The sequence below is a fragment of the Odontesthes bonariensis genome, chromosome 5 (assembly GCF_027942865.1).
Source record: "Odontesthes bonariensis isolate fOdoBon6 chromosome 5, fOdoBon6.hap1, whole genome shotgun sequence".
Classification (NCBI taxonomy): Eukaryota; Metazoa; Chordata; class Actinopteri; order Atheriniformes; family Atherinopsidae; genus Odontesthes; species Odontesthes bonariensis.
The window spans coordinates 20346262-20372060 of NC_134510.1; the positions used below are offsets into that span (position 1 = coordinate 20346262).

Genomic DNA, 25799 nt, shown 5'->3' on the forward strand with positions numbered 1-25799 from the left:
ATGATGCACTCACGTTACAAGAACAAACCTGGAGGGGAACCGCAGAGAGAGAGAGAGAGAGAGAGAAAAAACAACATGCAATGATCTGGCAGGAAGAAAACAAAAACCAGGAGGATATATACAGAGGGAGTGATGGGGCGGGGGTTGACAGCAGGTGAGAGCTAATCAGCAACAGAAACCAGGAGTAACACAGGAAGTGAACTATAACCAACAAATACTCTTCTATGAGGGAGAAATAAACTGAGGACGAAAAGGAAAACCCATGGCTCATGACAGCACTCTGCAGACCATCACATTCGCAGAGAACATTTTGACTGTAATGTACCCAATACCACTCGAACGGGAGAAGAAATCTTACACCAAAGTGCCCTTCCATGACAAAAAGACGTGTTTCACCAGTGGAGAGACTTTTTGCCGATATAATTGTCTCTTCTCTCTCCTCATTTTCTCCCCGGTTGCTAGGGGTATTTCTTCTGTCTACTGTGTTTTACACAGCCATGACATGCAGACTGTTCATCCAAATAGTTAGATATCAGCCAAATATTCTGATTAGTGTATTTATAGCTATGCTACTAGTTACTCTAGATTAAAGGTCACTTCAAATAAATGTTCTTTTGTCATCATTTCATGACATGGTTTCAACAGACGTGGAAAGGGATTATACAATTGAGACTACTATGAGCAAAATAGAAACAAATCGGTCCGTTTCTGTGGGTGTACTACCAATAATGTTGTCAAACAGTAACCTGTCAGCTGCTAATACAATACCCAGCAGCCATTTAGTATTTACAGGTTACAGAGTTCACTCTCAGAGAGTCCAATCCACATGTTTTTTTGTGCTAATACAGTAGAAGAGAAAATTGGTCTAAAATGGAAAAATCCAATAATTAGCCTTGAAGATAGGGGAGCTACCCAACCAAAAGCACAGGATAATCCTTAGTTTAGTTATAATTAGCAACACACAAATAAGGTTGGGAGTGGTTTTGGAGCCAACGTCAGGTGTACCTCGCTCTCCCTTCTTACATGCGTAGACTTTGCTGTATGCGTGACCTCGTCGCTGTTTTAAATAAACGCCCCTTTATTGTTTACTCGCCGGGGAGCTCTGGGAGACATCCATCGAGCCTGTTGAAGCATTCAGAACCAGGAGAGAGGAGACAAAACCCTGTTGGATGGGATCTCGGCCTGGTGATAAGTTGCCCTGACCGCGGCAGTCATTACACCATCTGAATTAAATGATAATATTCCAATTACCTGCTAATTCGAACCTCCGGTGAAATATGAGTAGCAGAGAATAGGGAGGGTAAAGGATTTTGTGTTATAATAGCTTTTTGCAGGTGAAAAGGGAAATTGAGAAAATCTTACAGATATTAAATAGGGCTGTGGAAATGACCTGCCTCCACGAAGAAAGCTCCTTATCTGTGTCACATTAAATCTTAAAGGTGTTCCTGCTCCTTCTCATTGACATGATAAGTGACAAATCTCCTTTTAAGGACTCCTGCATTTCTAAACACAGCCAAATGTGTGTTTCTGTAGGCTCATCAATCCCTAACCAATCTATAAGTAAATCCAGATGGCCTGCTTTGTCTTCAAGCAAACAGTCAGGGCTCTTGCCCTCTAATTAATCTGACTCGTACCTCTGCTAAACACTGGATCAGCTTGCAGGACTGCTGCATTATTCAACGCAGCCGTAGGTGACAGAGGAAGTCTGTGGTCTGGAGTCACGTTACTCTGCAAAGCAGCAAGAGAGCTGCAGGATGAGAGGAACAATTTAAAAGAATGGAAGAGGAGTTTAGGTTTGGGGAAATGGATGATGAAAAGGGAGAGAGGAAAAAAATAAGGTAAGAGATAGGACAGAGGGTTAAGATCAAATGGTTGATGTGGTTCAAAATGAGCTGCTCAAAAACCACTAGAAACCACAGATAGGTCACAACCTTTTAGACAGGAAGTCCATGTTCAGATGTCAGTTCTCTGCTACTGCTGACAAATCAGCAGTGAACCCCAATGATTTTTGTTTTTTTTTCCCAGCTGTGCGTTTTTCTGACAGAACATCAAATTAACAACAACACACCTCTTCTTTCCCCCCCTCGCTCTTTTATTGTTAATCACTTTACCCTCAGGAGAAACCCCCGTCCTGACTCTAATATACATCTCTCATTAAATACACCCCCTTATCCCCACAGATACAATGGTCAAAAACACAGTTGTCATGTATCGTTGGTTCATACAGAAAGAAACGAGTGAAATCAGGGCTCCCGTGTTGGCAGTTGCAGTCAGAATAGAATGCCTTGGAATGATAAAAGTACAATACACTCACACAGAGGATGAAATAAACCATGAGGATTCCAGATATTTTCAAATGAATTAAATGAATTGCAAAGCAGACGGTAGACTCGTACATGCTTTGATGAGCTCTTCACTTGGGAGTGCTGAGATGAACACTCGGAGACTTCCTTTACTTCATACTCTGTCTGGCAAATAAACAGAAAATAAACCCTCACAAAATGCTCATTTACAGCACATTCAGCTTTGTGGTTATGCAGGGGTTAATTATTGTACGTCTTTAATCTGGGCAAACATATAGTATATTATTCACATAGTATTCACATAACAATATACATCTGTATGTACACATTCCTTCCTCTCTTGAGAAAAAGCATCCAGGCACTTCCTCCAGCAATCCTGGAGTCAGATCACTGACTGCACTGTAGCTACCCATCAAAAACAAGCGGCTCTGTATATGCGTGAGTGTTTGGGAGCCCGACGATGTCGGCGCACTGTCGAAAAATCTAACTGTGAGCCGCAAAACTAGCAGCAGACTTTGCCTACAGCTGCCACTTTTTTCAGCTTGTGTGGGCTTCAAGGTGGCTCTCCTGGTTTAACAGAGCAGGTCCCGGAGTGGTACAGTCACCTCCCGCTTAGCCAAGCCGCACTTAAAGGAGCTACGGGAGGTATGGTGGAGCCAAATGTGTTCGGAAGGGTAATAATAGGGGTTGGAGGAGATATTTTTGTGGTTCTGCGAGAAAAGAAAGAAAGAAAAAAAAAAGTTGCAAAATGAATCAAAAAACTGCTTCCTCCCTGTGTGATGAGGCCTTTCCAGGAGGTTGTTACAAAGCTGATTCAGATCATTATGTACCAGCCTGACAGAGGCATAAAGAGTTCCATGGTCTCCAGCCATAGATGAGTAGCTGAAAAATACTAGATTTTTATCTTTTTTTTCGTAAAGCCTGTGGTAGCTTAACAACAGGGTCTCTGGCGAGCTGTATTTCCTTTTCAACACACCATTTTCACTCTCAGAAAACATTGTGAAAACGCCAACATGTTCACTGGCAAGTGGTAATGCATAATGGACCCCCCCCCCCCCCCCCCACCCACCCATCCACCCAATCTTAATGCCCCTTTTTATGATATATATTTACTTATTCTACACCACTAACAACAACTGACTTAAAAATGCTCCAAGCGACCCCCACACCTGAAATGATCGAACTGGTTTAACTTACTTTTGACAGTTTACAGTAAACGCCTAACGTCTCCGACAACAAAATAGCAAAAACAGTCAACGGACCCAAATCTGTAGAGCTGCACTGGTATAGACACACCACCAAAAGCGTTAATGGAACATCAGTCTTCACATCAGCACAATGGCATCTCGGCACAGTTTCCCCCCGCTCGTTTTTCTTTCCCACTGGATATAAAATACAAACAATCACTTTGGAGTGGGAACATTAGATGGTGCAGTTCATGTTTGTGGGCATACACTGAGATGAAGCAAAGAACAAACTAAAGGATTCAAGTCAGTAAGTGGGATTGGCACTGTGACAGTAATGAGACAGGAATCTCCTGTGGTGGGATCCGGACCACCGCCGCGGTGCCTGGAAACACCCACCTTTAGCACACATGGTAATCCAGCACACACATTATGGCAAAATACAACACATTGCACTACTGTACAGTTTCTGCCTCAATACTGAGTTGGTCAGTTGTAATGTCTATTAAAATCTCTTGTTTTCTGCTTCGTACACCAGTATGATGACCCTTTTAGATTTACGTTGCAACTGCGTCCCTAACGACAGACAATAAGGCAGTTTATGGTAAGTCAGATAAGTCATGCCGCAACCGCAGCGGACTGCTGTCGTATGCAGGTCGTAAGAGGGAGGGAAACGCTTCCAAGTCAGGCGAACGCAGCCGGAACTGAAACGATGAAGCACAGCCATGGTCCATTTTGGAGCTCGGAATATTGTTTTGCTGCTACAGAAACTTTTAGCACAAAAGCGATTCAGTCCGGGAGGCAAAGAGGACCAAGTAAAACACATAAAATATCAAAAGGGATGAACATCACCAACAAGGAGGAACTCACAGCTGTATATTAAAGGTTAAAAGTTTGAACCTTGACCGTGTTTTTTTTTTCTTTTTTTTTTTTCCCCTCCCTTCTTCTTTCTTTCTGCTCCTGCTCTCACAGTCCCTTCGAAATCCAAATCCAGGAGGTCCAAACATTAAAGAAGAGGGGAAGTCACTGGGTGGCCCCAAATCAAATCTCCGGCACACAAGACACGAGTGCTGTGGTAAACATTTAGTTGCTATCTGCCTTCAAAGCAGTCCAAGTACTCCAGGATGAGGTCGTAGCAAAATCGATACTGGTCCTGAAGAAGAAGAAGAACAAGACAGTCCTCAATTCAAAAGGGAAAACTAAACAGGGAACTAAGCAAAGTAATGCTATAGCTGTGTAAAAAAATGAAACGTTTAATTCCTTTCCAGACTCTCTTACCAGAGACTCCACCATGTTGGGTTTGCAGTTGCGCAAAGTCTTGACCGCATAGAAGATGTCCACCATGTTCTGGTACTGGATCATCTCAAGGAGGATGTTGCAGGCACACAAGGTCCCACTACGACCACCACCATTGCTGTGGAGGAGAATGTGTCGTTTTGAGAAAATAAACAAATAATTAAATGAATATATCTACATCTAAATATATAGATTTATACATAGCGGAGGTGTCGTTCACAGCTCCTCACTCACAGATTTTGATAAGACTACTATTTCTTGTACTCTGTTACATTAAGCTTTGAATTCTCTGCTGTTTCTGTGCCAGCACCAAGTTTATGATGGTAATTGGCTACACAAAGGAGATAATGTAACACTTCATAATACGAGTTCACTGCCAGCTGCTCATTCGAGCCCTGCTGAACTGTGGCTGTGGCTACCACTCAGACTTCAGCTGCACGTGCGACTGATTCTACAGTTCTGTGGGCCGCTCTAGCTGCACTATGACTATTGACATTAGCCAAGAAAGCATCTCTATGACAGATTTCTGAAAAACACCACAGGAGCTCAATATAACCCTCAGCGAGTGCAACCATGTCAAATTACTGCGCACACGCTACACACCAGCCGCCTCGTGTAGTTAGCGTTACACCCATTATATACCAATGTGCTACGGTTAGACTCATGACAGCCAAAGCACAGCCGCTGCATTAGACACTATCACAGTAACAGGCCATGTCATCCCGTGGCCACAGTCATAATCACAGATACAGTCTGTCTCAATTATTCTCAGCAGCTTTCGGTGAGAGAGTCGGGTGAATTAACTCCTCTGTTTTCTTTCAAACTGAAGTGGTTCACGCTTGTGCATGAACAACCACCAACCCACCGCTGCTGGTTGGTCACAGCAGCACATGATACAGAGCACTGTACCGCCCTATGTGGACTGTAGAAGCACCTTTCAGATGATCAAAAGAAGAGATGATGAACGCAATAAATAAAAGCTTTGTAACTTTGAAAAGTAATAGTGGGGATAGAAGAGAAGTTCAGTGGGGGGGGGGTAAGAACGGTAGCACATGGGACCACACTGCGTGATTACTTTTGAAACTGAAGCTGGAATATTTATTGACAAAAACGGATCCTTCACAGCTTATTGGGCCCTATTATATAATTTAGATAAACTGCATTCGATGAAAAGAGCTCCAGGTTCAAATAAATCAGCCTGAAGTCATTTACGCTACAGAGATGAGAGGCTCCTTTATATTAATGCAGAGAGCAAGTTGCTATTTAGCCATGCTGTATGTACGTGCAGTTCAGTCGACCACTTCAGACTGTCATAACTGAACTGCTCTGAAATTTCATACGGACCTTTGATGATCCCCAAAGGGTGAATCCCTCTGCCCTTGGTGGTCTCCTGACTTTTTCTCAAGAACCAATATGGGGTTGACATTTGCAGTTTTAAATGAAAAGTCCTCAAAACTACCAGATGGATTGCCTTGAAACTTGGTAAAGACATTAGTGTTCCTCTCGGAATGAACTGTATTCCCAAATTTGACCCGCAAACTTTTTACCTGGTGCAGTATCCCAAATACATTTGTTTACGACCGAGTCACTCAGTAAGACTGACTACTGATGGCATGCATTTCAACCAAAGCTTTGTATTTAATGCTAATCAGCAAGTCGCCGCACTGGACTAAGAGCACTGTTAGTATGTTAGCATATCGAGGCTAGCAGTTAGCTCACAACAAGCTATGCTAAGCAGAGCCTGGCAGTGGGCTTATACAAATGTAACAACATAACATATTATGTGCACAAAGTAGTGCCTTACAAATAATCAAAGTTTGTATCTTGACGATCAGGGTGAGGCGAAACAAATAAACATTTTATAGTTAAGATCTAAGCTCTATATTTAACTAAAGGTACCCTGTGTTTAACCATCCTGCATGTAGAAAACCATTATATACAAACAGATTGCCCTATCCAGTTATCCTGGGAATTCCCATGCTGCTTTGCACTCGATTTCATTCTCACTGCATCTCATCGAGATTGTGGACGCGTCAGCCAGGCTACTATCCAGTGGGAATAAGACACCAAAATGTTTAACTGAGTTCTGAAAGAAGATAATGGAGTTTCAAGGAGATAGATCTGAGTAATCCGATAAGCATACAGCTTCATAAAAAAACAACAACTATCATTTTATACAGTTCCTAAGGCACGAACAAACTATAAATATATGATATTTATGAAACACAAAAATAACAATATGAGAAACAGTATAAAGAAACAGCAATTGAGAAATAACAGCATCGAGTGGCATTTCTTGTGAAATACTGTCCAGATCATCAGAAATGAAAGGCAATATCTGTAAACTACTGGAGGACAATCTACCTCCTCCCTCCTGAGACAGATATAGTGAAGGTGGGCGTGGGAGACTGCAGAGTATACAAGCAATATTAAGGTAATCAATCGTCGTCAGTGCCTTGGCAGGGCTGGATTTAGTGTAGAGGGAACCATTGTATTCTGTATTAAGCCATAATTGATTTGATCTCCATAATCTTCCTCTTGGTTGTTGTGGGTAACGCTGTGCGACAGCACTGAGTGATGGGCTTTGGAATGGTGGCGGTGGGCATGAACGTGTGGCGGCTGGGCAATGAGTTGGACGAGCCATTCGTATTCATCGGCAGAGTGTGCACTCCGGGGGCGCCGGACAACAGAGGAGCACGCCGCCCCACACGCTGCATTGTACAGTACCGCAGCGCAGCACAGCACAGCACAGCACAGCACAGCACAGCACAGCACGTCAAGCCACAATTTGATTTTACCACTTTACCAAACACACCGCTGCGACAAATTGCACCGCATCTCATTGCACCAAGGGATGGACCAGACTTGACAAAAATCTCGGTCTCTTCTCAAACAGATTTGCTCGTGATTTACCATGTTGTTACATTAACCTTTGTGATACCCCTCTGTGAGTAAGCTTTCAAATGCAATTCAAAATGCCGCTCTTCAGAGGCAGTAATTTGCTGCATTTTCAGAAGAAAGAAAGAAAGAAAAAAAAAGAAAACCTCTGCTTTGCCACTGTGTGCTTTGATATACAATACATGATGCATGTTGCTAAGGAACAACTCACAGGCAGTGCACAACAGTGCGTCCTTCTCCACACTCCCTTTGCCACTTGTGCACTTGGGCCAGTAGGTTGAGGAAAGCCTTCTTGGAGTCGGGGACGTCGCGATAAGCCGACCAGCGCAGGAACTGGAACTGACACACCACCAGCTGGCCCTCTTGGAGCTTCGGATACACAGACAACATGAAACACATGTCAGAGTCCAAAACATGTGTGTGTGTGTGTGTATTGTAACAAAATTTATGTTTGTGCATTTCGGAACGTGCCAGTTTTGAGTGCTCCCCAGACTGCGTGCTGGCGCTCTCGGTTGTGCTCACTCAGCAGCCTGGCTTTGAGATATATGGATGTGTAAGTTTTAACTGGGGCCTGTGCTGCGTGTGAAAGAGGTCCCTGTGTGTTCATAACCTTGTCCTGTAGAATCTCACCTAATACTTAAGGACCAGTGGAGAACTGTAAGTCATGCAAATTGGGTTGGCAAAGACACCCAATGATGCATGGAGGAATTGCTTCAGTGGAGGTGGGAATTTACACAGTGTCCTTTTTTTTTGTACCACTCTCCCACCCCACCAGACATATGCTTACAAGGCATTTCCTTTGACTTTTACTCCCTAGCTTGTATATCAGTGTCACACGCAGGAAACACACACAATAATGCACTGGGAGAAGGGCTAAAAGTAGGAGAGGAGTGTGTTATTTCTACGTGATCTAATTCTTCCCACGCTGTGTTAAGTTGCCCTCTTCCTGAATGTGATGTGCATTAAGTATATAAAAAAAATGATAACAGAGGTAGAGAGGGAGTGACAAGGGCAGCCGACAGAGAAGGTAAGGATGCCAATCAAGAAAGGAAGTTCTTGATGCCGCTTGTCACGCTGCTTATAATGGCACAGGGGAGAACGCCTCGCATACAGATTTCTGCTGTAATTGGTAGACAGTGATCCTGAGCAGAATCCATGCATGTGCTTATGCAAAGTCCGGGGCATAAAACAGGCATACCTGCTTAGCCACACTCAACTCAATTAGTTGTGTAAAGTCAAAAATGTCTTTTTAAGCTGAGAAAAGACCAAAATTACATGTGCTGTGCTCCCCCTTCATAAACAGAGCTGCCACTGCTTTTATTTAGCTTATTCTATGAGCTCTCCCCAATTCTGTACATTTTCAAAAGTGTGAGACGCGCCTTCAGGAACAAATCAGGCGGAAAAATCTGCTTTGCGGCGTGAAGATGTATACTGCAACTCAAATATGTCAGGCGTTGTAATTATGAAAGTTTGCTCTTTTAATGAGACAACCGGCGACAGAGAGATGGAAGACGCCTATCGCAGTAATGACATTGGGAAAGGGTGAGGCTAACTTTTATAACATGCACGTCAGTGGGCTTCTCTTGCATGTTTTTTTTTGCACCCAAGAAATCTTTGACGTCAATCAGCTCCTACATTTATGGGAACTGGTTCAGTTTTCTGGGCTGCTGAATAACAAAGCAACTTCCTTTGTAGTCTGTATAAAAACCTTTTTTACTCATCTGCCACTGTGGTCAAACTGCCTGGGTTTACATTAGAGTGCAATTCTTTCAAAAGCTATTGTATTTAACTCCTCAGCAAAAGAAAGCAATAATACAGAAAGACACTGTGAAGTAATCCAGCGGCGAGGCACTCGGCTTAAGTTTGCACATGTGGAAGTAGCTTGAAAAGCCAAATGCTAAGGTTTCAGGTGCACGGCTAGAAGCTATAGCTGACACGTGTCAGATTTTTTTTTTTTGATGCAGCAGCAGCTCAAAACGCAGTGCTGGCAGAATGTCACGTCTGGATTTTCAGCGGGCATCGCGGCCAATGCGCGTCTATTGAGGTATCGAGTTGTCGCCGGTAGAACATTACAGAGTGGAGCAACGTGTCCTGTGCAGGTTTTTGGTGTCAGAGTGACTCACCCTTGTGACGTTCTTGACCCGAAACAGACGAGTAACGACGTCGTCATCCGCCGACATTGACAGGAGCTCCACTTCCATGGGCCCGTACTGCTGTAAACCGGGCTCCGGCCAGTACTGAACACACGGCTACATGTGGAACACAGGTTGGTGAGAAAGATCATTTCATTAGCATCTGCTTGCGGCACTTAAAGGTGCTTACCCACTTAAAATACACCTTACAGCTTCAAGTGGATAAATAGAATAGAAAAATACTTTATTCATCCCCCAATTGGGGAAATTCAAAAATGAGTATCATTGAATAGAAATCAATCAATAAATAAAACTACGTACTATCTCCTTAAAACTTTAGATTATCAAAAACAAGAAAAAACTGTGTGAAAAATTACACGTTTAGCAGCGTCGTGTTTCCAACTGCTCTGTTAAACAGCTGAAGTGGCACACCGCGTCAAAAGCATTGCAACGGTAATGGTAAAAGCAGTTTTTTGTGTGCCTAAAAAGAAAAAGGATGCAAAACGGTGCCATAGCATTAGAAGGTAGAGATGCAATGTACTTGAGAGATTGAAGCAAGAGGGTAGTGCACCAGAGCCTTGAATGAACTCAAGAACGGAGTGGAAGGCAAGTGCTTTGTAATTAACGACTAGAAGTTGCTGTAACTCAATTTTCAAGCAAGGCCAAAAAGGTCTACCTTCCACTGGAAGAAACAAGATGAAAACATCTAAAAGTGAGTGGATGAAAAGGGGGATTGAACAGGAAGAGCAATAACTTATTTTCTTTCTCCCCGTTACCAGACTTCACACATGTTACCAAACGGCTCACACAGAAGCCAACACACGATCCAACTCTGCTTTTAATAACACAAGACAATCAGAGAGTTGAAATTTAGATCATTTGTTGTCATTTTAACACTTGCCAAAGCACTTGCCTTTACAGGCTTAAGAAGTGAATCAATTTATAGTGAGAGCCATTAAATAAATACCTATGACAACTATGAACTGACAACACTTCTCAACTAATTAAACTTATTTAAAGGTAAAAACAAACAAACAAAACACTGAGAGCCAGGAGGAGTCTTTCACCTCTGTCAACCACTGCCATGTCTACAGTTGCCATGGTTACTAGTCTGCTGGAACATGACACCATTAGCCGCTTTCGGACAGAGCCGTTCTAAGAACGCAGTTATCAGAACTGTCATACTCGAATTTCGTTCTGATAACTGTCCTTCTGTTTCAATCTGCATTCGCACATGAGTCGGGACCTGATAGGGACTGATGCGCCGCGCGCAGCCGTCTGCATCAGTGACGTGTTGCGTTAGCTGTTTAGCGCCACATTCAACAACAAAACAAAACCCGGTAAAAGTAATTAGAGAAGAAAAAACACCACCAAGAAGCTAATATGGAGAGCGGGGAGGCCTCCGCGTTCATGGTCTGCATGATGGTGATATTAATCATGGACGATCACATCAGGCGTCTAACATCGAGGCTGGAAAAGCACACAGAGAGAGTCAGGAGATGATACTTTTTCATTTCATGAAGGAAGAAAGGAGAGCAGAGCGCCGCAGACAAAGGAGACAACGTGTAAGTTTAACTTATTAAACACCCGCCGGTTGTGTCTGTGTCGTATGAGTAAACATTTCAGCCGTGGCAGCATGACATGGGGCGTAGCTACCGACCACCAAACACCTCCGCTAGATTCGTTCTATAAGAACCATGAAAAGACCCGACCTCGGAGAAGGAGCTAAATAGTTATAGGAACTAAGGGAGAAAGCCCCGAGTTCCTGTATGTCCGAACACGGGAGAAAACGGCCCCGCGGATTAGAAGGTTATTAGAACTGCCAAAGGTTCCTACAGTCCGAAAGCGGCTTTTGAGGCAGAGTTTAAGCACAGTAGAGAGGGATCAGGAATAACCTCCACATGGTATTCCCCCCCCCCCCCCCCCCCCCCCCCCCCACACACACATTTTCAAGGTAAATCTACCAGAGTGCGATTGAAGAATAGCGACTGATTGAAAAATACCACGCTTGACACAACTCATCCAAGCCTGTTGGAAAAACTATACACCAGGGAGATAGCTAGACCCAACCGGACGAGCTTTTCTACCATTTGCTCAAAGCGTTTGCCCTCTGGAGAACAACAGAAACATGGCGTTACAAAGTGTCTGTTCTAAGCCAACTGAACAACAGTGATCGTTTTTAGCAATTCTACACTAATGGAAACAAAACTGTTAATTTTATATTGGATGTTTACACAACATTAAGTCAACTGAGTAATGGAACACTCAGTTATGTACTCTCCAGAGAAGGTTTTCTGAAAAACTGATTTTAAAATAATGATAAAATAATGATAATTGGAAGCAAATCGTAAACAAAGATAATTTTTGGCAACCTGCTTTGTAAAGCAGGGTTAATATTGTGTCATGATGTGTGGTGGGTAATGATGTGGAGGACCCTGATTACACCGGAGGTAGAAGAAACTCAAAACTAAACTAAACTAAACTAAACTAAACATAGAACAAACTGGGAAGCAAAAACCTATGAGGTAGAAATGGCAGCAGCAAGGATCTGACAAAGGCTGAGGAAAGTACAAAGGAGGGTTGATTGGTAAGAGATGGCAGCTGAGAATAATTAGCACAGGTGAAGGGAGTGGAGCTAATGACCAGAAGTGGAGGGAACTGAGGAAACTATAGAATAATCAAGATCAGATAGAGAACAGAAAGCAGGAAAAGATAAACTAACTAAGAACACAGAGCCAGGAGAATTAATGATCAGCTATGAAAAAAACACGAGAAACTCAAAAGACAAAAACAGTGGAAACGCAAAACATACCCCAGATCATAAAAATACAAAACTCCAAGAAAAACTTAAAGTACAGGAAAACCTGAACGCAATGCCACCGATCATGACATATTGTTTATACGGGTGTTTGAGTGTAAACTATTAGCTATTTTTTTTACAGGTTATTTCTGAAGTGAACTTATTAAAGTCTGCTGTCACCTAATGTTATCAGGTTATGTCTCTATGTTGTGTCCCAAAAGGAGCCATTTAAGGTCCGGTCCTATTCAACGTTAACATCTCATCCTCAGGCCACAGTACTAGAGAACGATTCTTATCCTTTTGCTTGATGATGCCCAGCATTTGATCCACAAAGAAAATTTTAAAGCTGCAGCACACAACTGAACAGAAAACTGGAGGCGGCTTCATTTGTTCAAAAGTGAGCTGCAGGATTTCTGACATAAACTCTTCGACATGTTCAATTGTCACTTATTTGAAGAGAGTTTTAAGGTCCTTTTTTTCTTATCTGTTAGAGGATGGAAGGTCCTCATTCACCAGCTGGAGCCACATGGAACAGTTTCTGATGGGGCTCAGAATAGCAAAAGCCTTTTCCTCCTAAAGATTCCCTTTCAAAGATGAATTTGTGGCATTCTTTTGATTATTTGTTTTTTTTTAAGCTTTTCACTTCTTTCAAGTAACTCCTGAACTTAAATCTTGTGTAATGTTTTCACCACTGTAATTACGTTTGCTGCTATTGCCACGGCTGTGCGAGTTAAAGAACGAATGGGGAATACTGCAGCACAGCGAAAGGCTCTGGAGGAAAAGTGGGCCGGCAACAAAAAGAACCCTGTGATGTGGCTGGGGGGTAATGCAAGCCTATTCTTCAGAGACGTATCTCGGGGATTGAAGGGAAAAACTGGGACGAGTGTTATCTAGTCATGCCTTGAGATCAATGTGGTCAGGGATCAAAGCCCAACAAAATGGCATGAAGGAACTAATCCCAAAGCACAGTGAGATACAGAAATAGTAAAGGCAGGGTATGTCAGGAAAAGTCTCAAAGAAGTTCACATAACCTGGAGACTGTGAGTAAAAACATGTACAGCAAACAGAAACTGCTGTGTGTGGGTGAAGTCAAACATTGTGCTGTGTCTCTGTTTCCTTGCAGTGACTACTAATCAAGTGTAAGACATATGTATATAACACTTTGCCCTTACCCAGGCAGAGTTTGACTGGTTCAGCTGGTTGAGCATGACTACGGCCGTGCAGCCGTAGTCGAAAACCAGCCTCCAGAAATCAGCTGTGGTGCCCGGCAGCGGGTGAGGGGTCACGATAAAGGCAGCCTGCCTGTGGAAGCTATCAGCGAGGGCGGCGTTGATGTAATTGTTACTTTCCCCTTCCGTGGTCACCAGGAAGGCCAGGGCGCGATCAGGCGGCAGGACGTCCATGCTGCGGTTTTTCTCTCGGTTTCTCGGCAACAGAGCAATACTGCACTCTTCCACATCCAGGTGGGGAGTCACAGAGTTTAGGGTCTGCAAATCACAGCAAAATGTGTTTGAGAAATGGGGACGCAAGAGAAGAGGAAGAGGAAGAATAGGTGAATCAGAGAGGAAGGGGGGAGGCCTGGGAAACGTAATAATGTTAACTGAAAGAATATTTCATTCTATGAACATCACCCTGACAAACTCGCTTAAAAGAATTAAGGATTAATTGGGGAAACTGAATGATAAAGATGAATTTGATTAAATAATAATAACAAAAATTTTTTTAAAAAAGAATGAAATACCGCATAGCAGTATTCTGTGATGAGCTCTCTGTTCATTAAGCCATCATTACTTTAGACAAAGTGGAAAAATATTTGGATCATTAATACCCAGCATCAATAATAGATCTGTGACTTGCTGATGTCAGTGCTACTGGCTGGCTGTGTGCCGTCTAAAAAGCAAAGCTGGCTGGGTGATGCGGAGGCTTTCAACATCAATGCCAAACAGATGAGTTCACAAGATCAAAGTGAGCAATGGAAGATATGAAAAAGGAACAGTTTGTAATCAGGGTGTTGCACCACCTAGAGTGCCATTTCTTAATCATAAACAATCCATCCATCGTCGTTCCTACTGCATGCATATTGTATGAGGATAAAGTGGAATAAAATTAGAGGAGGAGCATAAGCCTCTCCCTGTATCACTTTGAAATGCTAAACCTGGAATCAATGTGACTGCTGGTTGAGGCAGAGGGAGGTGGATGAGGCAGGTAAAGCGTGTGGGAACGCAGCTGGTTCTCCAGTCTCCTAATCAACGTGTAATGAAATGCTCTCAGGGTACATTCCCATAAACCATGGGGAAGATTTCAATGTCAGTCACACAGAACTAAAACTGAAAACTAACATCATCCTGGATAAACACACACAAGCATCTGTAAGCCTTCTCTTATCTTTTAACTTTTCAAAATGTGCGCTAACGTTCACCATTCCACCAAAACATCCTGATACTGACAGGACCCACTTAAAGGGACATTGTGTGATTTCTTTCCCCATCTAGTGGTGCAATTTTATTTTGCAAAGTCGAATGAATTTGCTCTCTAGCGCCTCGCGTTTTCAAATGTGCGTTGCAACTTGTTGAACTACGGCAGGCGGTATGTGTCAAGATTCTCTTTTTCGCTTTTTTGGCGACGAGGATCCCTTCTCCTGTGGCGTGGCATAACTATGGTCTTCCATTGCGAACAAAAGTGCAGGCCGTTCAGGCTGGTTTATACCAGAGAATGTCTAATGGCGTAGACTGGCTCTGTTTTTACCTGTGTGCAAACGTGACGTCAAAATGACGTCATTTCCGCTTGCAGGCCTGGCTTTGGGGAAAACGCGATTCGCAGTGCTTTATGTCCCTCTCGGCACTTAGACCGGAAGGACATGGCAGCCTCCATAGAGCTTGCCCGCTCTATGTAGATACAGACAAGTTATTCTTCGCTCAGGATGATAAGTGAGATTGTTGACAGAGATAATTTTACACCAATGAGGACTAATTTATGAATGAATATGTTGATTTGAGCTAATAAATGACTTAATATATTACACAGTGTCCCTTTAACCGAGCGAAGACGCAGAGGCTCTCCCCGGTCATCAATAAGGCCGACTCTCACCTGAAACTCCTCCCGCAGCTGAGAGGAATTGCTCTGAGAATCCACTCGCAGCATCTCTTTGTAAGTGACAGCAAACTCATTCACCAAGATGGCCGTCTCCCCACAAAGACACGCCTCGAGAATGGCATCGTGGATGAAGATATACTGCTCCTGAAAGGGCGACAGGTGGCGTAACTTCAGCAGAGCAGCAAAATATGATAGAAGGTTGCTAACAAGCGTTACGGAAGAGAAAGGCTTAGACGTCAGCAGGTGGACGTGTAGTAGAAAATCAAACAATATGAGGAATGATTTATCTTATCTAATAACCTGCCTTATCATGCTTTAATTTTAGTGGCGGAGCAACGCGGTTGGAATAAATATATAAATGCAGTGAGCTCTTAATTAGCATACCCCAAATAACTACAAATGCAATATACAGCTATGTCAGTGTTGGAGTGACATATTGAGGGGTGAATATGCCCATCATCTGCACATCTAAAGAGCAGCAGGTGCCTACGCAGCACACCGACATCCAAAATGAGGGTTTCCTCCGAAACTGTTTGGAATGACCTATGCGCAACTCCCAAAGACGGGAGTGTTAAAGGGGAGGGGAAAAAAACTAATTTTTATAAATCTGACTACTTCAAGGTTCTTGAGCACATATGGTGTCTGGTATTTAATGGCCACAGATGTGACCTGCTGAATATGTGGAATATTTGCAAGAAAACGTGAGATCTGTGAGTCAGTTTCCTTGCCGACCTCTGTTTGGATCATGTTGATGCGTCGAGAGCAGAGAGTTTTCACACAGTTGTAGATGTCCACCACGCCTTCACACTCGGCCATGTCCAACATGACATCCAGCACAATGTAGCAGCCGGTGCGGCCTGCCCCCGCGCTGTAACAAAAAGGCCACATTAGACGAGAAAAGACGTGCGCTCTTAAAGTACCGAGTAAACACTATTTCAAGTTTATAAAAAAGACATCTCTGAGAACGGCAGGAATGATTAGAAGAAGAGGCCACTTGCACAACAAGAACTGTTGTAATAATTCCTTGTTTATTTCTTCAACTACAGCTCATCAGTGAACTGAAACAAGCTAGTTAAGTTCTTGTTTCTTCACGCCTTTCCTCCCTTAAAGCCCACTCTATTGACTGACAGGCTTTGGAGAAGCGTTTGCTTGTGAGCACCGGCTCATCCCCTTGCTGGTTTAGAAGTTTCAGGAACAATCTACAAATCCACTGAGTAGCATTTCTTCTTCTTCCCCGGAAATGGCTAATTTCTCTTATCCCTACACATGTTCCAGCCTATATCCAATCTGGCATTTGAGAGTAAAATGGTAAGAACATCTGCAGCAGACAGAGTGGTAATATTGAACTTATTACTTGTTTATTGTAAAACATTAAGATGAATGTATTCTTCCAATGATATGCCATTTGGATTCATTCCCCATGCTCCTTTTAGTAGGTGCACTAAAATGCAAAGTGATGTGGAAATCATGTGCTGACATGAAGTCACAAGGGTTGCAAACCTTTTATGTTTTATATATTTATAATATACTGTATATAGCAGAGCTGCTTTTTTTTTAAGTACAACCCTGTCTACTGCTCAAGTAGATATTCTGCCTGAATGAGTATATAATTTTACTAAGAAGAATGCAATTTGACTGAGTAGGTGTGCTGTGCTTGAAGCAAGTCGGTATAGAAAGACATGAACAACAGGTTGCTATGAAAGTGGGAAAACGTTTGAAAGCCCAAAATTTCAGAACATTCTAAAGCATCAATTTTGGCTCATAGGCATTACTTTCATCTATCTTTGTCTCATAATAGAACATTTTGAAATGCTTGATAATATTCTACACTGAAATATTAGGCTACATCATTTAAAAAAAGAAAAAGAAAAAGCATAGTCCTCTTTAAAGAAGAATTGGAGAATCTTGACAAACCACCATGTAATACAAGGCAGTATTAGCCAAACTGCTACTAAAGCTCAAAACTGAAGGGGGAAGCTAGACAGCACTGTGTTTATTGTCATTTTTGGGCAATTAGCCTCGCTTGCAAGGTTACTGAAAAGTAGCTTATGATTTTAGCAACATTTTGATACCATTTGACACTGAAACTTTCAAAGCAAAACACATTTAAGGAGCAAGATAGGCAAAAGTCTAGCAAGCAGGGCTACTGAAAAGTGGCCAACTGATGTTAGCAACAGCTTGCAGCAACATCCTCACTTAGAATTTAAAAGACTCACAGAAGAGAATACTATCTATCACAATCTACAAGTTCATACTCATCAGGTTGTAAAAAAAAAAAGTTAAATGTTGTCAACTATTATCATTTTTGTTGGTTCAATTAACAAGGTAACAGCAGGTATTTAGCATCATGCTACCTGCAGTGGACCACCACAGGACCAGCGTCAGGAGGCGTAGAGGCTTTCACTCTTCGTATAAAAGCCAACAGTCCAGTGGCGTGATAGGGCACCCCATGTTCAGGCCAGGATGTGAAGTGGAACTGGCGAACCTCATGCTTGGTTGAATATCCTCTCTGTCAGATAAATAAATAACATTAGATGTAAAAATACCACATGAATGCTGGAATTCCACTTCTTGGTGCCTGCAGGCCCTGGTCTTGCCAAAGATGCGCTCCCATTCAATTCGAAGACATTCCCTCTCCGTGAGAGCTGTGACAAAATTTTTTGGGATCAGTGTGAGGACAACCAGGATATTATTCACGCAGGGTGTTAAGTCTTCTGCAACAGTTAGGCCTGTAGGCATCACAAGTTAGCAGCAGCTGTGGAGTGACAGACGCGCAGAAAGGAATTACGGAGGCTCTCGGGAGCTCGGGGAGAGTTGGGAGGTTTCTCCTCTCTGGTGGGAGGCAGCTAGAGTCACACAGCAATTTCCTCTTCCATACAAAGATGACAAAGTTAAGCTACGCACAGCAAAGATTTGTTGAAGACAGAAATCGCAGAAAAAAAAAAAGAGAAGAGCTTTGAAAAACAAGCTGTCACCAGTTCCCTAAATTCATGCCGATTTGAATAAGCAGCAGCATGTGCCCAGGGAGAGCAAATGTGACAGTGTGATGATAATGCTGTTTGTGCCACTGTCACTGCAGCGTTGCTCTGAGCCTTTCCAATGAGAGATCTCCCCAGGAGATTGACAGGAAGGAAGCCATCAGGGGCACAACACTGTAGCGGCTACGCTGGAAAGATGGCATGGGCATTCACATAGCTGCTGAAGTTTAATTCCTCCCAATTTAACACACAGACCTCATGTCCATCAGCACCAAGTTCTGTCAAGCATCTAATCCCTGCTATAAACGTAACACTTTTAATTCTAACTCCAGCTCTGCCAGGTAACACTGCCAAAGTGTTGTGGAGTGGAGAGAAATGCGGGCATCGTGGATTAAACTTAAAGATCAGCGAAAAATTGAGAATGTTATGTTGTACGAGAAACGCGAGAGATAAACTCACCCTTTCCAAGGCAAAGGTGCGAACCGTGTACTCAGCAAGCGTCTCTGTCTTCAGCAGACTGATTTTGATGTCGCCATACATCTCGCTGTCATCAGGCCAGTATTTACAGCACTTCACCTGTTTTAAAACACAAGTGCAAAGAAGTTGAAACTTTGCTCGGCGCTGCTTCCAACAGTCCCACCTGCAAAGCTGCGGAAGGCGAGTAAATGCATCAAAGTCCTCGAAAATACTACATATTCTATCATGATTTGGGTTTTATGGATTTTTTTTCTGTGTATAACCTTTCAACATCAAAAAGAGAAACCCCCCCCCCCCCCCCCCCCCCCTTGTGCTGCCTGAAATCACTCTACATACTATTGCTCTTTTAGCTGGAGGCAAAGAGATTAACCAAGTGCACATTTATAGTTTCCATCTGGAATTGAGTGCAGTCGAACGCCAAACCGAACATTCTCTGTGGCATCGCCGCTGACAGCGTCTGTGCAAACTCTAGTGAATTTAGGTACAATTAGACCGATGACATCAAGTTTACCATCATCTACCCAGTAAAATATAGAAGTGGCATTCGGTGTTCTGTCATCTTTTCCTTTTGATCATAAAGAGAATAATGAGCTGCAGGCTTAAGTTAAGGTCTCATCTTACCCCCGCCCCCCCCCCTCCCCCGACAAACCTCCTTACGGCAGGAACAGAAAGTTCTGTCACCGTATATGAAATGAAAGCTTAAACTCACTCTGAATGCACTCAGTAATCTATGAATATGCTCTGTGTGTTTTAGGTCAACATCAGGTGATTGTACTTCGACACATTATAGGGTTTCACCAGAACAGGGACGTGCTGGTGTGAATTCGGTTGAAAACATGAAGGTTTTACTCCTCAAATGCTTCAGGAGAACAAACACTACCTGTTCCTCAGCAGAGGTTTTATCTTAGAGGGCAAAGGGAAGAAATCAAAGTAATCATAAAATGAGGGAGTAGCATAATGAACGAAAGAAGAGGGCATCCTTTTTTTTTTTTTTTTTCTTGGCCATAAGATTGGGTAATTTTTTTTTATTTAATGGAGGTTTCAGCCTCACAGACCACTTAATTCAGGATGGAAAAACCAAATTGGATGAAGGGTTACTGCTGGAAAAAAATTTGTAAAATTGCAACTATCCACTGCACTAACATGCTTGTCTCGCCTCGACAAAAAATGATGGGATATTTGTGGTGTACCTTAGGGTATATGTGTTGTGGAACATAATGCTGCGACATTAGAGTATGCAATGTGCATAGATGGACTGAACTGGGTGGCCCACAATATGTTTATGCTCCACGTTCTCTTTACAGCAGATTTTATGGTGTGTGTATAATCATTCCAGAGATGAATTTCTATAACACAGCATTGGAATCTCATGATGTTTCCATAACATAAAAATAATATGGGATAATCCATGCAGCGATCCTTTAAAATGCATGCATGCATAAAAAAAAAAAGATGTTACGCTGCCATGAAAAAAAGAAAATACTGCGCCGGAAAATCGTTATTGATAAACCTGGGAAATTAAACCAAATAAAAAAAATCAGTTACTTAAATAGAAATGACTGATATCCAACAGTACAGCCTTTAGGCTACAGTTTGCATGGACAGCGAGGTTCTACTTGGCAAACCCCCATCAAAAACATGAAAGCATCTCATATAAACATCAAACTGGCCCCTTTCGATTTATTCACTATGTCTCTGAGCACTGGGTGGAGACAGAAGGAGAACAGAGTGTGCATAACATACCCTCCCAACTTCCACCAGCTTTGTGATCATGACAATGCTGAAACAGTTTTCCTGCCACACCATCCTCCAAAAATCATACAGAGTCTCCTGCTTGGGCCCTAGTGGGAAGAAGAAAGAAATAACAGGAAAAGAGGCAAAACACACTGCATCAAAGCCTTCTCAAGAAGGGGGTTGTTGCTGTTGTAAAATTTCATATACGTGTGACCCAAGTGTCCTTTCTTAGATGACAGGGCACTGGTGTCTCCAGACTGTGCCATGGAGTTCCCACAGTTATTGGGAATTCCAGGCAGACAGAGGCGAAGAGGCGATGGAGGACAAACCAGCACCAGTGGCTGGTGATGAAAGTCTGGGGGAACAACAGTCACTCACTGTCATCAGAGGAGGAGACATTTAGGAAGCGAGATGCAGCTTTAAGACCGGCAAAGAAATGCTCTGAGAGACAAAAGCGCAGCTGACATCTTGCCTCTTTCTTGCAAAGTTTCATCTGTCTCTCTGAGTTTGTCTAACGGGAGGGGAGAAGGGTGCTGGTGCGAGATAAGCAGATGAGCAGAGCTTCACTGACTCTGCAATGGAAGCTCCATAGAAACAGAGTCTCCTCAGGGTTTAGAAACAGCAGAGGGAAATATTTAACAGCCGCTCACTAAACAGAGCTCCCCCATCACAGACGACTTTATATTTGAGCGGCAGAGGGTGAGCTGAGGGTTCCTTCTATGACAATGGGCACAATGCTCCACATGCCACAAAGAATGAAAAGCTATAATCAATGTGATTAACAATACATCTCATCTCATATGGTTTCATTTGTAACATCGCCAACACTGCCTTCACGGGTTAATGGTCACACCCTCACTATTGGATATGGTGTGATGGTTCTGGCATGGGCCTGTGCATGAGCGGGCTCATTGGTTGGATCATCTTCAATTCATTAAATCGCGACAAAGGGTGCTCGCCATTCCTCAATCTGCACACGTACACACACGCAAACACACTGACACATACACACAGTACAGCCTTGCAGGGATACTCACCCTGAGTGGCGATGAAGTGGTTGGATCGATGGTATCCCTGAAAGAGAAAAGACGGATGACATGCTGAGTAAGCCATCTGCACCTCTGGCACAGCTGCATGGGAGGGTGTTTCTCTGTCTCGCCTCATCCTCCCCTTCTTCCCTGCTCTCCTACTGACCCTATCTGTAACTGTGAAACATGCTCACTGTATAATTTCCCAGCACTGCTGTCTTTGCCCCTCAGTGACTGCACAGAGTGTTTGAAACGTCCGAGGCAGCACTTGGTAATTCCCCCAGTACATCTTGACAAACTGCTGAGACACCTCGGAAAAAAAGTGATTCCCACAGCATGTCAGGGCTGTGAGCAACACCTGAATCCCAGTGACAGTTTTCTACAATATGATCGAATGAAAAGTAAAGACTCAAACTTTTTTTTTTTTAATTTCAACTGTCTAATAACTTAAAACAGCTATCTCACAGCTCTGTCTAATAAAAAACAAATCAACTTTCACTGGAGGTTCAATATGTGCTACAGCTGTGGGAAAAGAAAGCGCACCCTCTGCCAATTTGAAGGTTTTAAAATATGAGGACATAATAAATTGCTGTCAGTTCTTTTCCAGATCTTGAAAATGAGCACCAACAACCGTAGAACAGCAACACGTGACCGTGTCACGATCAATTTGACACGGTAAATGAAGAAGCATGAACACAGATCTTTCTGCGCGGCTCTCCCTCCACAGCTTTTAATTCCCGTTGAGCTTTCATTTTTCATTGCAGCACCTGGATTGTGTCCTTTTTCCACCACTCTGTTGTAGATTTGCTGGTGCGCTTGGGATCTTTTTCCCGTTGCACGATCAAATTTCAGCCAAGCTTTACGTGCTGGACTGACAGCCTCATATTGACTCTAAAATACTTTGGAGGAGTTCATGGAGGACTGCAATGACTGTAAAGTGCTCAGGTCCTGTGGCAGCAAAACAAGCCCAAATCATCACCCCTCCACCGTGGTGCTTGACAGTTGCCATGAAGTGTTTGTGCTGATGTGCTGCTTTTTTTTTTGCTGTGCATTATGGCAGCGCAACTGTTTCAAACAAGCCATGGCAGCCAGGGGCGGAGTCTGGATTGCTCCTGCCGTCACACCTGCTCCTCACCTTTCCTCATCCAGAGGCCCTTTTAGGAGCTGCAGAAGCAACTAGTCTTCGCCGGATTGTCTCACTTCCAAAGTGGTAATTCGGCCGACTCCTATGTTCATCAGTGAGTTTATTTCCAGCGCTTACCTTTCCTTTTGTCTCCTGCAGTACTGCTCCCGTCGTCCGGTCTCCGTGCTCTGGTTTCCTCATGCCAGGGTTGGCACCCTCACGCCTGCCTGCTCGCCTCGCCACTGACTCAGAGCCACAGCACCACACCCAGCACCCTCCCCTCCCCCTTGGATTCCCTCCTGGATTTTGGAAGGATTAACCTGCCACTGTTTCTGGACCTTGCACCATTCGGATCCTTCCTAACCATCTCTCTCCTCCCTCAGAGTTCAGAATTCAGCCTTCATCCAGATTCTCCCGTCGGTCTTCAACCACCTCCTCCGATCAATAAATTCTGTTTGACTTTAATCCTCCCTGTGTCCAGTATCTGCTCTTGATTCCGTGTTTTCAGGCGGTAGTCACCTAGCCATATGACACTTTCTCCTGCAGCAATCGCTTCTCTAAAATCATTGCTGATGTCTTTCCTCCTTGGCATTGTGTTAGCACACACCTGAGTGCTGCAGACCAGCAAACTGCCAACATTTCTGCTTTTATAGAGGTGCTCACATTTGCTGATGATCAGCTAATCACAGGTATTCGATTAGCAACACCTGTCCGCTACTTACCATCTTAATTCCTATGGAAGGAGTAAGGATGGACTTGCTGTAATATATCATGTGCTATTGCAAATGTCAGGTTGTATGTACCTTCATTTAAGTCCCAGTAAGGAACAGATTACTTTCTACAATGTCCTCATTTGTAAAAACCTTACAACTGAAAGAGGGTGTACATTCTTTTTCTCTCGGCTGCATATTTGTGATGACAAATGAACAAACCAAAGCATCTCTTCATAAGACTCCCCTGTGAAATCCTTCCTCCCTTGTTAAATGGCAAACAGGTGGAACAACATCTTGTTCCACCTCAGGTTTTGCAAAACTGCATGACATCAACATAAAGTGCCTTCAAGATCAAAATAAAAAAAGAACATGGTGAGAAAAGTAGTCTGAAAACCCTGATATCAAAGGAATTGAAAGCCTTTGATATAGATGACAGATGTTTTCACCTGGTGAATATGAGATGAATATGAATGAATGAGACGTCGCCTCCACCGCCTTGAGGCTAGTGAACGTGACAAAGACCACCTGAGGGTTGTTTTTTTGTAACATAAGCACTTTCAGGGCGAGAAAACTGTTCAAGTAAAGTCCTTCTGGAAACAAGCACTACTCACCTAACCTCTGCAATTCTATGAAAACATCAACTGGAAAAAAAAAAAAACACTTATAATGTGGTTCACTGTTTATAAAGAGGAGCAGCTGGAGGGATAATAGAAGCTCCTATTAAATGACTATCACGACTGCGAAGTGCAGAAGGCAGGTCTGAATAATCTGAATGAACTGCCAAGCCCACCTGCTCTCATCAAACCAGTATGAGGCAGCAATCCATGTCGATACCAGTTTTAATCTTTTTGCAGGGGGGCATCCTCCTAATATGTTGAGTCTGTCCACGTTGCAGACGAATCGCTGGACTGAATCGCATCCAGTCCGATTAACGGGGACATTTTTGAAATGGAGATGGATGACCATTGCTGTGAGGCCTGCTATCCACAATTCCTCAGGCCCTGGCCAAACTCTCTCAGCATGAGAGCCACCACTCCTCTACTTAAGACAGTTGCCATAGCAACTAAACTTCCTGATTCTCGGCCATTTATGAGAACAAACAAAAACAGTGGGGTCCTCTGTTTGGAGAGGACACATCACCTTGTGTTGGCTTTAAGTCGTTAACTGAAAACTGTCTTTTTGTTTTGTTTTGTCGAATGTTCAAAAACTGGAAACACTGACCTTTGAGCACTTGTGGATAGAAGACAGTGTAAAGAGAAGGGGGGGGAGTTGGACGGGAGAATAGCAAAAAGAGAGCGATGGCAGGCAGAAGAACGAGCAGTGAAGTACTTACTTCCCTGTTAATCCGAATCTACAGGGTCCAAGGTCGAGGAAGTGGGATGAGGAGTAGAAAAAGAAGACATATAGGCTAGTTAATGAAAGAAGCTTAAGGAGTTATGGTTACAGACAGATGGGAGGCCTCTGTGTGTGCAGGTATGTTAGGTTACATATTCATATGAAGTGAATGCACTAAGGCTACTCGTGTTTGACCGAAGCCTGATCTTTCTTTTTCTTTTTTTTCGATTTACAAAGAAAATCCACTTTAATCGAAACTGCATCAACTTTTCCTCACGATAAAATTGCATGAAGTGTTTTCTCTTCATTCATTCGTTCAATCTGCATTTCATCATAAACTGCATGGCAACACAGTGGGAAGAAGACTACATGACAAACCTTTGAACTACCTTGAGGAGTATGTGTGAGCGAGTGGGCTCCTTAAAACGTTTCGCCCAAGTCTCAGAAGAACACAATTCAACATCGTGTTCCCAGGGCCACTGACGGGGTTGTCAGTTAAAAAGGAAGCTCAAAACAGATGCAGCTGAACTGGAGATGTTTTTTTTTATATCATTTCACAACTTCCACTCCATCATTACCCACACTGCAGCTCAATTTCAGAAAGTTGACTTATGGACAGTGTCGTGTTAGCGGTTGGAAAATTCTGAGATAATTCAACCTGGGCCTTCTTTTCAGGCAGGCTCAGGTTGCTATACTGTATGCATC

General features: G+C 43.2%; 1 protein-coding gene across 4 annotated transcripts in view; it reads right to left on the reverse strand.

Moving 5' to 3' along the window:
* Positions 1 to 3385: 3385 nt before the first annotated feature.
* Positions 3386 to 25799, reverse strand: part of ptprub (protein tyrosine phosphatase receptor type Ub) — a 172372-nt gene continuing 149958 nt past the window's right edge. For 2 of the 4 annotated variants that reach the window (XM_075465220.1, XM_075465218.1), the window contains 12 exons: positions 25093 to 25110; positions 21933 to 21969; positions 20905 to 21002; positions 19144 to 19260; positions 18061 to 18215; positions 16439 to 16574; positions 15701 to 15850; positions 13786 to 14100; positions 9805 to 9930; positions 7893 to 8050; positions 4766 to 4901; positions 3386 to 4640 (listed from right to left, as the gene is read on the reverse strand). In XM_075465220.1, coding sequence (XP_075321335.1) covers positions 4578 to 4640; positions 4766 to 4901; positions 7893 to 8050; positions 9805 to 9930; positions 13786 to 14100; positions 15701 to 15850; positions 16439 to 16574; positions 18061 to 18215; positions 19144 to 19260; positions 20905 to 21002; positions 21933 to 21969; positions 25093 to 25110 — 1509 coding nt within the window. In that variant the 3' untranslated portion in view covers positions 3386 to 4577. The remainder of the gene's footprint in view (positions 4641 to 4765; positions 4902 to 7892; positions 8051 to 9804; positions 9931 to 13785; positions 14101 to 15700; positions 15851 to 16438; positions 16575 to 18060; positions 18216 to 19143; positions 19261 to 20904; positions 21003 to 21932; positions 21970 to 25092; positions 25111 to 25799) is intronic. The other 2 variants (XM_075465221.1, XM_075465219.1) reach the window with 1 other exon arrangement.